The sequence below is a fragment of the Onychomys torridus genome, chromosome 12, assembly GCF_903995425.1.
Source record: "Onychomys torridus chromosome 12, mOncTor1.1, whole genome shotgun sequence".
Lineage (NCBI taxonomy): Eukaryota > Metazoa > Chordata > Mammalia > Rodentia > Cricetidae > Onychomys > Onychomys torridus.
This window is the reverse complement of record NC_050454.1, coordinates 35,012,534-35,027,160: the sequence shown is the minus strand read 5'-3', so window position 1 is coordinate 35,027,160 and position 14,627 is coordinate 35,012,534. Positions and strand designations below refer to the sequence as shown.

The window sequence follows — 14,627 nt, the reverse complement described above, 5'->3', positions numbered from 1 at the left end:
ATGGTGGCTGACAACCATCTGTAACTCCAGTTCCAGGGAACTGACACCCTCATTTGGCCTCCGAGGGCACCAGGCATGCATGTGGTGCATATACACATAAGATGCAAGCAAAACATTCATACACATAAAATAAAATAAATAAATCTAAAAGACAAAAACAAAACAAAACAACTTTACTGTTTCCAGACTCCACTTGTTCGCCTAAATTAGTATTACAAGATTCATAAGGGAACCATCAAGGATGTTTTTCCTAAAGTTGATGTATTTCCCAGAGGCTCAAACAGCTTATGGCCTCAGGAAAATTTGAGAAAAGCAAAAGCTCTGAGTAAAGCTTTGAAAATGAGTGGCTTTACGGTCTTTTTCACTTACTTGGTTCAGCTGAGACCGACAATTGGTTCTCTTCACTGTTTCCACCTACAAGAGACTTTTCTTTTGCAGCTACCTCCTCGTCCTTCTCAGCCGGGGAAGAGCCCTCCACCTCGTTGTGAGACACAGAGCTCTCCGGGCTTCTGGTGGGTGAGCAGGCCCTTCCAGAGGCAGTGCTGACCCCTGACTCCTGAACAGCAAGTGAGCACACACTGGTGGCCTCGCTCTCTGCAGGTTCAGGTGTGAGTCCTTCAGGTGGTGCTGGGTCCTGGTGATAGCTGTCACTTGACTGCTCCAGCCTACTGGAAACTGTGGAATCATTTTCTTCTTCTGTCTGAACATTTTTTAAAAAGTAGAGAAATTATATTTTTCCACTGTGTTTCCCTAAGGTACACACCTAAGACTTAAATTCATAAAGAATGACATAAAAATGAAAATGTGTCATTTTTATAAGTATATCGACAGACAGTACACAGCTATACTAATTATGCTTGGCAGTGCCACCCAAATACAATGATACAGGGTTAACCTATTAAATCTGATGCCCAAATAATTTTTAAAGGGTCAAATAAAAAAATTTCCGGGCTGAAGAGATGGCTCAGAGGTTAAGGGCACTGGCTGTTCTTCCAGAGCTCCTGAGTTCAGTTCCCAGCAACCACTTAGTGGCTCATAACCATCCATAATGAGATCTGGCATCCTCTTCTGGCAGGAAGGCATACATGCAGACAGAACACTGTATACATAATAAATAAATCCTTTTAAAAAAAAAAAATTTCCGCCGGGCAGTGGTGGCGCACGCCTTTAATCCCAGCACTCGGGAGGCAGAGCCAGGCGGATCTCTATGAGTTCGAGGCCAGCCTGGTCTCCAAAGTGAGTTCCAGGAAAGGCACAAAGCTACACAAAGAAACCCTGTCTCGAAAAACAAAACAAAACAAAACCAAAAAAAAGAAATTTCCATATGTGGCAAAGTCATAGCTAAATAAACTTTAGAATGAGAGGATTCTTTTTAACATTTTTATTTCCAAAGTAGTAACAAAAATTTCTTTTTTAGTAACAAAAGCAAAAATAAGAAAGAACATCAAAACTTGTGAAAACTCTTGCCACCAAGCCTGACAATCTGGGTTCGATCACTTGTGCACACACTGTGAGAGGAGGGAACCAACTCCCACAAACTGTGTTCTGAGAGCCATATACACATGAGCACACATGTGTGTGCACACAAGTATGAGCATGCTTGCACACACACACACACACACACACACAGAAATAATAACATGAAATAAAGGTAATGCAATTTAAAATTTAAAAAATAAAGTTTACACAGAACTAGAAAAAAAGTCCAGTAAAGTAGAAAGTTCAAAGACCATTCATTAGTTGGCTACAGTTAACTCATTTTTTATCACAGCACAAAATCATTTCCTATAGCATTTAAATACATCTACTTACTATATACTCTGGTGACTTATCCAAAGAAGATTTAGAATTATGAGAATCATGTATATTACTTCTAACTCTTTTCTTTCTCTTCCTCGAAACTGGAGTGCGTTCCATTTCTGAACAAGAATGTGAAGCGTTCTTGTTTCTGGTCCCCTCTTCAAGACAGTCACAATCTTTATTTCTATGACTGAAGTCTTTAAAAAACATAAAAGGCACAGTTATGCCCAAAACATACAAAAGTTCCTCTTACATGAGTTCATAGCTGTATCAAAACTAATACACTACCTAAAGCTCATGTTAAAACCTCTATAGTTACACTGGAAGAAAATATAAGTGTACATCCTACATTAGCCAGCTCTGTTCTGTAGTGACAGACACTGGAAGAAAATATAAGTGTACATCCTACATTAGCCAGCTCTGTTCTGTAGTGACAGACACTGGAAGTAAATATAAGTGTACGTCCTACATTAGCCAGCTCTGTTCTGTAGTGACAGACACTGGAAGAAAATATAAGTGTACGTCCTACATTAGCCAGCTCTGTTCTTCAGACAATACAGTGTGAGGGGCACTTTACAAATTCTGTGGGGAGGAAATATCCCTTCAAGAAGTAACACAAATGAAACAGCTAACCATGGTTTCTCTATTTGGTATAAGTGCATTGTTGTTGTTTTTTCGAGACAGGGTTTCTCTGTGTAGGCCTCGCTGTCCTGGAACTCACTCTGTAGACCAGGCTGGCCTCAAACTCAGAGATCCACCTGCCTCTGCCTCCTGAGTGCTGGGATTAAACACCACTGCCCAGCTAGTAAATACATTTGATAATATCTTTAAAGGGTCTTATGAAAATATGGAAAATCTGTCTTTGAAAATGTTTGTATAATTTACCACAATAGTTAAAACTAGTCACAATATATTTAACTTAAGAGTAAAGGCATTAAAATTTAAGAGTAAAACTATAATTGCTGTTCTTTGAAAAGGAGCCAAAATATCTTTCCTTACCAATTGTCTGTGGAATGTGATCATTTACAAGGAAATGCTTGATAATCTGCTTCTTCTTTTAATAGTCAAAACTCTCCCAATCCAATAAACCCCCATTCTGAATCGAAGAACTTCTTTTTTAAGTAAAAGGCATCATTTTGGAAAGCCATGTCAGTCATCACTAAAAATGTTTTTTATTTCAGTTAACAATATACACTGCACAAAAAAAAATCTTCCTATACATTTTAATGGAAATGAATTATTTAACTTTCTAAATCATTATTATATGAGAATCAACTCCATCCAAACTTACATATCCAAATCACAAAGCAAGCCACATTTAGTCACAACTTACATTAATTTTTAAAATACTAGATTCATGCCTGGCAGTGGTGGCCCACGCCTTTAACGCCAGCTCTCAGGAGGCAGAGGCAGGTGGATCTCAGAGTTCCAGGCCAGCCTGAACTACAGAGTGAGTTCCAGGACAGCCAGAGCTTCACAGGGAAATCCAAAAAGAGGGAGAGGGAGGGTAGGAGGGAGACGGAGGGAGGGAGGGAGGGAGGGAGGGAGGGAGGGAACAAGGGATGGAGAGACAGAAGAGAGGGAGGGAACAAGGGATGGAGGGAGGGAAGGAGGCAGATTCATTTCTCTAAAAAAGGAATATTATACACGTAATTTATTTTAGGATGTCCTTTTTGGTAAAGCTTCAAACAACTGGTATCAGAAAAATTATCTTTTTCTTTAATTATCTTTTTTCATTGTTGTGTCTGTCTGTCTGTCTCTCTCTCTCTCTCTCTCTTTCTTTCCTTTTTAATGTATGAATGCCCGGCCTCAGCTTGGCTTGTTTATAGCCAGCTTTCCTAATCTAAATTATCTTGTTTCTCTTTAATTATGTTTTGCTTCTGGGCTTTTTGTCTTTCTTTATTCTATATATCTTTCTTCCCTTCTGACTCTGTGGCTACCTGTGTGGCTGGGTAGCTAACCCCTGGCTTCCTCCTCACCTCCTTTTCTCGCTCCTCACTCCTTGCTCTCCCTAGATTTCTCCTCCTATTTATTCTCTCTGCATGCCAGCCCCACCTATCCTTTCTCCTTCTTAGTGATTGGCCATTCAGCTCTTTATTAGACCAATCAGGTGTTTTGAGGCAAGAAAAGGAACACATCTTTACAGAGTTAAACAAATGCAATGTAAAAGAATGTAACAAATCTTTACATCACTAAACAAATATTCCATAGCATAAATGAATGTAACACATCTTAAACTAATATTCCACATTTCCCCCTTTCTAAATAAAAATGAAAGGTTTTAACATGGCAAAGCTATATACAATAAAAAGTTATAAAATAAGAATTACATTTACAATATTCCATCCATTTGTATTTAGCAAATTCAGAGAAAATACTTCATTACCCTTTTGTTTTGTTTTGTTTTTCAAGGCAGGATTCTCTGTATCCCTGACTGTTCTGAAACTCATTCTGTAGACCAGGCTGCCTTCAAACTCACAGAGATCTGCCTGCCTCTGCCTTCAGAGTGCTGGGATTAGAGGCGTGCGCCACTACCACCGGCCAGCAATTCTCTTATTATTATTCTGTATGTTTTAATTAGCATATAAGGTAATGAGTTTCATTATGGAACTCATTATACTTTGGTTTCTCTTCATCAATCCTCCCCAATTCCTCTCCCCAGTATCCCTGTGGGCAACCTACTTTCTAGTTTCTGACCTATATGCACACTCATTCCCACATAACTACACATAATATTCAAATCAGAACCCAGGAGACCTTATACCTCATGTAGTATAATAAGCTCCAGATCCAACCATTTCCTGGCAAATTTCATGACTGAATTTTTCTTTAAAGCTGCATGGATTTATTTCTGGGTCTTTGATTATATTCCATTGGTCTATGTGTCTGTTTTGTGGGAGTAGCATGCTATGTTCGTCACTGTGGATTTGTAGTATAAACTGAAATCACTCATTGTGATACCTCCTGGCAATGTTCGGCCTATTTGGTTTTAGTCTGGATGTCTTTTCTGTTTCCATATGAACAATTAGGATTATTTTTTTCAAGTATTGTGAAGAAGGTCACTGGAATTTGGTGGGGATTACATTAAATCTTTTTGTTAGTTTTTGGCAATATGGTCATTTTCATAATACAGTGTTAATTCACTGATTCAGAATAATTTGAAAATTCCTGGAATAAAGTTAAACTGATAGCACACCTACTAGGGTTTCTGAGACAGAACCACGGCAGTCCTAGGAGCAAAGTTTATGACAAAATAATAGGAAAATAAAGTGGAAATGAATAGCAACAAGAGAAAGAGCTACAGAAAACAGAAATAAGACGAGGTGGAACCAGTCAGTGTCCCCACCCACACCACACTACTCATAAAATCTCAAATATTCAAAATAAGACTCAGCCAGTTTCAGTTACAAAACACCTTGACTAAGGTCAATTTGCTCAGGTTGGCCTTCAAGCCCTAACGACCAACCGTAAGGCTAAGAGCATATAAATTACGCTATAATAACAAGTTTCATATCGTTCCTAAGAAAAGTTCCCACCATGTACTAAGTGGCTGGCTATGTGGAAGCTTGTCTCTACAAAGTTGCAGTGCTTTCTCTAGTAACTCCCCTAAAAAAAAAAAAAAAAAAATCCACTGGCCTCTTGTATACATAAAAGTTAAGTCTAGTTTCCTTCGTTTCTATGAGGTCTACTAGGAAAACATTGTAGGGGTTGGAGAGGTAGTTAAATGATTAAGATTACTTGTTTCCCAACTAGAGGGACATGAACTGGACCCATCAGGCATGGTCTTGCATACGCCTGCTACTCTAACAGGGTGGAGGGAAGAGGCTTGCTGGGGCTTACTGGCTGCGAACCCAGCTCTGCCAGTTTAGGGAAAGAGCCTATCCCAAAGGAGGAGGGCAGAAGGTGATAAACAAGAAAGGCCAGTACCCTTCTCTGGCTTCCTCAGGCATACACACACACACACACACCCCAACACACCCCAACACACCACGACCAACAGCAACTCCCACACACACAAAATGAATCCTAATACTTATATTTGAAATGAAATACATAAATTTTTGCATAGTGTGATTAAAGGACATTTTTTCTCATGAATAATTTATAAAAATACTCAGAAAACAAAATATCTCACTTTGTTTTAAACTATCAACAATCCAAGAGCATTCTAATGGCTAAGGTAGTAAACTAGTTTTTCTTAAATTTTGGTAAAAAAAAAAAAAAAAAAAAAAGAATTTAAATCTTAAAAGAAAAATAAAAAGGAAAGGAGTCATAATATTATTAATTATATACATCAGGAGACCTATGAAGAAGTTTTAGAAGTCTGAGATATATTTACTTTCATGTTTGCTAAAACTGGCTTAGCTGGGTATCCTCTCAGAGTTAAAACAAGTTCCGACCATTGCATTTGATAGTAAGAGGATACAGTGGGTATAGCTCATAACAAAATTCCAAGTAACAGTAGTGTTAAAACGCATGAAAACCATGATTTGAATAGCCAAATTAACATAACTTCACAGGTAGTTTATCTCCATATACACATAAAAAGACAAAAAGTAATAATCAAATTCAACTTTTGGGACTGGCAAATAAAGAAATAAATATATACTTAGGTATATAAATGATGCTTTGGCAATTTTATGTATATTAGATAACTGTTTACTTTCACATATCATTTCAATATTACTGTAAGATATTAAACAAAAACTGCTGTAAATACAATAAACAAAATTTTAATTTCTGTTTGCTAGCCATCACAAACCTTTGGGCTGAGTATCAGATGACAGAGAAACACCACGATCAGCTCTGTGCTTTTCCTTCACACATGGAGTCTGCTTTGAAGAAATGTTATCTGTCTTACTTGGTTTTGAGCCTCTGCAAAACAGAATTGTATTAAATTCGTTTCTAATAAAGCTCAGATGAATTTAGAAGACATCTGACACAAATTCAAATAAAAATTCAATAGGCTAAAAAATACATTCTTATGTGTAATACTATATGCTATAGGTACTTTAAAAAAAATACTGATGCTGAGGTGTGGTGATGCACACCTTTAATCTCAACACTCAGGAGGCAGAGGCAGGTGGATCTCTGTGAGTTCGAGGCCAATCTGGCTACAGAGTGAGTTACAGGACAGCCTAGGCTACACAAAGAAACCCAGTCTCGAAAACAAACAAACAAACAAACAGAGAACTACTAAACTCGGATTTGAACAGTTTCCATCTCTGTTTCACTCTTACACTCCTAAGGGTCTCTGGGGGAAAGACAGACTATCAACACTGCATCTGCAAAATGAGAGGATAATCATCTTCCATAAACCAGGTAAGTCAGAGCCTAAAAAGTGAAATTTCAACAACACGAATACCCTGATAATCAATCAGTGTGTAATAAAGCAATTACATGCCAAAGCGAATAGTTAATATAGTTCAAAAATGGTCCAAAAACAAACCTTAAGAAAAAATAAAGTTTGGAATACATTAACAAATTTTATCTATATAAAATAATTTAAAAATCTAAGGTATGGGCAAAAATAAGTAAAATATTGAGGGAAAAACAAATTTTCGGCCTGGTGTGGTGGTGCACTCCTTTAATCCCAGCAGAGACTGGAAGACCTTTGTGAGTTCAAAGCCAGCCTAGTCTACACAGTGAGCTCCGAGACAGGCAGAACTACAGTAAAGACCTTATCCCGCACCACCCCTGCAAAGCAAAAGAAAAGGAGGGAGGAAGAAAAAAGAAAAACAAACTTTTCCATGATAAGAATAAAACTTTTAACAATTTTTTTAAAATACAAAAGAGAATATATATAAAAGAAAATGTAAAACTTGGTCTGGAAGAATTCAAACCTATTTAAGTTATGGATTACTTAAAAGACAGAGAATGAAAATATAAGAAGATACATAATATAAATAGCATCTTTACCTTGTAGTATATTTCTTTTTTAAATATGAGCACAAATCTGATACATATAAGAAATATGTTAGTTAAGTCTAAGTAAATGTAATACAATATTCTCGATATCTAAAGACATATTTTAAACAGTTTACAACTGTAAATACAAGTTGTGAAAATATTCACAACTAAGGTAACTCAAATAGGTGAAAGGGACTAAAAGATAAGTAAAATATAACCTATAAGAAAAATGATTGAGAATATAGAAAATGAATTATAAATTTAAAAACTATAGGAGCCAAATATCACCAATGTACTATCATAGGAAAAGGATCAGCTGTTGCTATGATTACACTCTTGAGCCCTTTATATTTACTTTAATACTCAGCCAGTTTAACTTACAAAGAACTTTTGACTAAGTCAATTCATTCTAGTTAGTCTGAAGCCTCAACCATCAACTTTAGGCTAACAGCATATAGGTAACACTATACTAGCAAGTTTCATTTACCAAAGACAAAAGCCTAAAGCAAAGCAAAGTCTGTTTTGATTTTGTATCTTCCCAGCAAAATACCACAAAGCACTATAAACAAAACTAGAATGTGATCTAAATGTTTTTTTTAATTGAAATGGAATTAAAAGTAAGGAAACAGGCGGGGGCGGGGGAGAAAAAAAAGTAAGGAAACAGAAAAAGAAAAACTGGAGCAGAAATTTAAAAGATAAAATTGATTTTTAAATGCAAATTATCTCTACTTATAGATAACACGATGCTATAGCTAACAGGCCCTAAAGAGGGGCTGGAGAGATGATGGCTCCAGGCTTAAAGTTCCTGTTGCAGAAGCATGAGGACTGGAGGACAGGTCCCTAGCACCCACATACAACATTCCCAGCGTCCACGTAAAAACCTGGTGGGCAGGCCCCAGGAAATGAAGTGGATAGCAATTGAGGAAGACACCCAACCCCAACCTTTGGCCTCTATATGAATGTACACACACTCACATACACGTGAACATGAATTCATACATGCACACACACCATACAAACACACAAATGCTAAAAAAGACCACGAAGATATGAAGATTCCTCCAGAAAACTTAAATTTGACAAATACTTTCAGCAATAAAGCAGGATAAAAAATCATATACAAAGATCAGTAGCTTTTATACATACCAATAAAAATGCAAAAAAAAGTTGGGATAAAAATCTACTCACAATGGCTTTTCAACAAATACCTTGTAACAAGCCTAACCAAGGAGGTTAAAGGTCCTCTATAATAAAAACTTTAAAACACTGATGAAATTCAAGACACTAGAAGTTTGGGAAGGCCTCCTTTCTCACGGACTGGCAGGATTAATACTGTGAAAATGGATAATGTCATGGAGAGAAATCTACAGTTTAATGTAATCTCCACCAAAATTTCAATGACATTCTTTATAAAATTAGAAAAAAAAATCCTAAAGTCCATATAGAAGCACAAAAGACTCCCAAATAAAGAAAGCAATCCTGGACAGTGATGCTGGATGTATCACAATACCTGATCTCAAACCACTTTACAGAATCACAGTCACATGGCAACAGAAAAAAATCATACACATAGACCAATGGAAAAGAATAAAAGATCCAGCAGCCACCACTGTAGTTAGATTTTTCCTGCCTGGCCCACAGTCAGGACAAATCTCTCTTACCCGCCAGTCCCACAGTCGCTCAGACCCAACCAAAAAAGCACACAGAAACTTACATTGTTTACAAACTGTATGGCCGTGGCAGGCTTCTTATTATCTACTTTTTTTTAATCTTAAATTAACCCATTTCTGTTAGTCTATACTTTGCCACATGGCTTGTGGTTTACCAGTGTCTTTACATCTTGCTTCTCATGGCAGCGGCTGGCAGTGTCCCCTCCCAGCCTTCCTGTTCCCAGCCTTCTCCTCTTCTTTGTCCCGCCTACCCTAGCTGGCTACTGGCCAATCAGCACTTTATTTATTTTAACCAATCAGAGCAACACATTTGACATACAGAACATCCCACAGCACTTCCCCTTTTCTTTTTTTTTAAAAAAGGAAGATACAGCGCCCCCCTCCAGCAGGAAGTAGTAAGATTGAAATGCAGCTTACACAAGGTCAAACAAAACCTAGGACCTGCTGCTGCTCTGTCCAAACCTTCAGTGATCTACCTAGCTCTGCCTCCCAAGTGCTGGGATTAAAGGCGTGCACCACTACCGCCCAGCTTCTGCTCCAGCTTGCTCTGACCTCAAGGCAACTTTATTAACATACAAATAAAATCACATTTCAATACAAATAAAATATCACTATACACCACCCTGAACATTCCTCATATCCTGTGATCTTGGAAGTTGGGCAGGGTCTGGCCTAGTTAGAACCTGCGAGGGTGAACAGATGATGGAGAAAGGTTTCTGCAGCTACAGCCACCTCATTTTCGACAAAGGTGAAAATGGCACACAGTGGAAAAAAGCCTCCTCGGCAAACAGTGCTGAGAAAACTAAACACCATATGTGGAAGAATGAAACTATGTCCATATTTCTCATCTCTCACAAACAACAACCCCAAAAGGATCAAAGACCTTAAAGTAGGATCTAAAATCTTGGAACTGTTAGAGGAAAACTCTTCAAGATAAAGGCACAGGACAAAGATGTTCTGAAAATAATTCCAGTGCTTTAGGAAATACTCTCAAAAATTATCAAATAGAATTACATGAAATTAAGTCTTCTATATAGAAAATGAAACAATCATCAAATTGAAGAAACAATCTACAGAATGGAAAAAGAAAACCTTAACAGTTATATATCAAACAGGAATTAACATGGAATCAATAAAAGAAAAAACTCTAAAAAATTTAAAATAAAACAAATCATTCATTTAATAAATGAACTGATGAATTAAAGAGACAGTTTTCTGCCCCTTCCCTATGGAGGGATGCCTTGCTCAGCCTGGATACAGGGGAAAGGGGCTTGGTCCTGCCTCAATTTGGTATGCCAGACTTTGTTGACTTCCCATGGGAGGCCTTACCCCCTCTGAGGAGTGGATGGGGGTGGGAGGGGGGGAGGTGGGGAGAGCGGGAGAAGAGGAGAGAGGGTGGACTGGGGTTGATATGTAAAATGAAAAAATAAATTAAATAAAAAGAGACAGAGACAGTTCTCCAATGAAAAAACACAATTGGCCTACACATTTTTAAAAAAAGTATTCAAGATCTTATGGTGTTGGTGTTGGCTCGTGGCTTTAAACCCAAACAGGCAGGTGGATTTCTGTGAGTTTGAGGTCAGCCTGGTCTACAGAAAAAATTCCAGGATAGCCAAGACTATGCAGCGAAACCCGGTCTCGAAAAACCAAAACCAAAAAAAAAAAAAAAAAAAAAGTATTCAAGATCTCTAAGTCTATCAAGGAACTGTAAGTTAAACATGCAGAGTGATTCCACTGCATCAATATCAAAATTGCTATCATCAAGAAAACAGATGCTGGCGAGGTTGCAAGGACAGGGGACTTTGATACATTGCTAGGGGTGTGTAAGTTGGCTTGGCCATTACAGAAATTGGTATGGAAGATCCTCAAAATACTAAAACTCAAACTAACATACAGAACTAGCCATACTGTGCCTGAATCTATACCACAGAAAAACTAAGCATATGACAGAAAGACTTAAATACACAAGATTATTGCTACACTATTCACAAAAAAGGTAGGATTTAGAACAAGCCTGAAATTCCATCAGTAGAAAAATACATGACGAGAATGTTGTATATAAACACAATAGAATTTTATTCAGCTGTAAAGAACAACGAAAATTATAACATTTGCAGGAAAATGACATAAGCCAGACACAGAGAGACAAAGACTGTTTTCTCTCAGATGAAGAATCTAGACTTAAATTTAGATACACATGCTGCATAAATACATATAGAAGACAGGAAAGTAGAATGAACAAAGAAGTGTAAGAGGAGGTAAGCGGGGGACACGGGAAGGTAAAAAATACATATGACATGTAAACAGTAGAGATAGTTGAAGTTCAAAGAAGGAGACGGGGCGAGGGGCAAGTAAGATCAAAGTATAATGATATAAATGTATAAAAATGTCAGTCACAGTAAGAGGTGGAGAGAAGGCTCAGTGATTAAGAACACACATACTTGCTCTTGCAGAGGACCCAAGTTCAATTCTTCCAGAGGACCAGAGTTAATTGGAGTTGGGCAGCTCACAACCACCTATAACTCTGATCCAACACCTCTGGCCTCCAAGGGCACCTGCACTCGTACATACACATTTGTGCACACACACAGACAATTAAAAATAAAAATATATCTTTATGAAATGTCACAACAAAACCCACTATTTTGTATGCTAGTGGTTAACAGTTTTAAAAATCACTAAGTAAATGATTTAATGTTATGCCTTAATTGGAAAAAAAAAAAGGAGAATAGTAACAACAGAAAGAAAAAATCTGTAAGGATTTCAACAGAAACCTAAACTAGGAAAACAGTACAAAAGATCAACAAAACTAAAAGTTGTTTATTTGAAAAGATAAACAGACAAGCTTTTAAATAACCCTAAATAAACTAAGACAGATGAAAATTAGAAGTAAAAACAGAGGTATTACAACAGATAAATCTAAAATGAAAAAGAGCGTGAAAATATTACAAACTATTATATTCCTCAAATTGGGAAATTCTGGGGAAAACTTAAAAATTCCTAAACTTAAACAAACTACAAACTACCAAGATTGAGTCATGAAGAAATAAAATAAAAACAGACCAATAATGAGCAATGAAATTTCATCAGTTATAAAATGTTTTTCCATGAAAGAAAAGTCTAAAAGGTGACAGCTTCACTGAGAAAATTCTATCCTCAACAACATAGGCAGTACAAAGCAGCTTTGTGAGAACCCATGAGACTCCTAAAACAATATAGGCTATTGTCATTGCCCTGGCTGCCTTCCAGAACGTGAAGGTAAGACCCCACTGCTGACAACACCACATGCTTCAGACACAGGACTTGGAGAAATCCAGGTGGATCTGACCTGGAAGCCTCCTCCCTGAAGACTAGTTCTCACAGTATCTGAAGGTGCTATGCAAACTGCCAAGGGAGAAAAGCAAGTCCTACCCAGCTGTAAAGCCTGTGAACCTTAACAATGACCAGCACTGCAGGAGTTCCCCCAGGATGCAATGGTGGCACTTAAATCCTGGGATGAACAACAGCCACCTAATTGGAGATGGACTCACTCAATAGGAGGAAATCATGCCTAGTACTATAACTTAAAAAATTACCTATGACTGGTGAGGTCATGGACCCCAGAGGAGAATCTACTGTTGTATATTTTTAACTGCATTCTAAATGTTTATCCTAATATCCACAGATAAGTGTAGTTCTCATTCCTCATCAGAGAAGCTTCTTTTTGCACACACAGAGACCATTTAAAAAGCCAAAACTGGCAAAAAAAGACAGAGGGCAGACCATGAAGTGCCCAATGCCTACTGATGCATCTACAACACAATCCCTACACGTAAGGCTCAAGGAACACCCCAAGAGGAAGCCAAAAGGCTGTGAGAGCCAGAAGAGCAGAACTTCTGCTGCAGGACAGCATCTTCTTTACATGACAGGGAGGGAACTGTGCTCATGAAATGTCAACAATATATCTGCCTAAACTAGACCTGAGCAGTGACACCACCAGTCAAATGCTAACATGGATAGGGGAAATCTCACAAAGTCCTTCCCCAGATTAAGAGCTACTGGCAATTAATGGAGAGAGAAAGAGACTTAGTATTTTCCAGGGATGAGCCACAATAGGTTATGTAATCCTATGTTACTAGCCCTAAACATATGTACACAAAAGAAGCACTAATGACTGCAGTCAGGATGTAATGTGTAAGATATTAATTAATGAATGAATTAAAAAGAAACACTAATGACTCAGCAGGTTGCATTTACTTATGCATATGTCTGTATATATGTGTGTGTGTATATATATATATATATATATATATATATATATATAATAATTAAAGAAGAGGTCATGAATTTGAGGAAGTTGGGGGAATAGGAATAATAATTGAGGAAAACAAATATAATTGGAATAATTAATGAATTAAAAAGGAAAGGAGAATGGGTAGCTAGAATAAATGTAAGCTTAAAATTACTCCAGAATTAATTTAAAGCATAGTAATTAAGGTTTACACGTTAAAATAGTGAAAACTGCCATGTGGAATATACTACCTAAAGTAGATAGTTTGAGCTTCCTGTTTACCACTGGTACTTTCTATCATTTCTTGACTCCTGATTATTTCCTTTCTCACGTAATTCTATTCCAGTTGTCTGTAACAGGGGTAGTAATCATTCTTGCAGGATAAGGCCAAAGCAGAGCTTTCAGTCTTCACCTACCACTTGCCCACATGCATCATGAAGTGCCCCAGTGAGAGGTCTGCAGAGGAAACCTCAGTTTCTATGGCTACCGCTGCCTTACTCCTCCACAGACTGAGTTCATACTTGATGTTACATGTAACAGAGAGTTGGCATGTTACCACGTTCTTTACAATAACAGAATGATAACAACAATAACTAAGACAGCCTGTCTCTGAGCAGCTCTAAATAATATCTCCATACCCACTCTGCTGTTCAGAGGAAGTGGGAAGAGGGTGGTTACAACAGATGCCTACAATCCATATAGTCTGTGTTCATCTTGTGTTTCAGCCATGTCACAGGCCACGGCATAATACAGCAGATGATAATTTGTATTCAGGTGTCAACCCACCAGATAAATAATTCTCTGATGGAGGAACCTCGTTCAAGCAAGGCTTATGAGGCCACAGACTCTGAATACTGTTTGCTTCTGTCTGTAACTGCACATGTGCAATACAGCTGTGAAATTCCTCCACTGCCTGTGTGTTTATGTCATGAATATATTCACCTACTGGGCACATGCATATCTGTGGATGGTCAGGA

General features: G+C 37.7%; 1 protein-coding gene across 1 annotated transcript in view; it reads right to left on the bottom strand.

Moving 5' to 3' along the window:
* Window positions 1-14,627, bottom strand: part of Senp7 (SUMO specific peptidase 7) — a 104,546-nt gene that overhangs the window by 37,085 nt on the left and 52,834 nt on the right. Inside the window, exons 6-8 of the mRNA XM_036203433.1 lie at window positions 6,563-6,675; window positions 1,813-1,997; window positions 370-700 (exon numbers count right to left, since the gene is read on the bottom strand). Coding sequence (XP_036059326.1) covers window positions 370-700; window positions 1,813-1,997; window positions 6,563-6,675 — 629 coding nt within the window. The remainder of the gene's footprint in view (window positions 1-369; window positions 701-1,812; window positions 1,998-6,562; window positions 6,676-14,627) is intronic.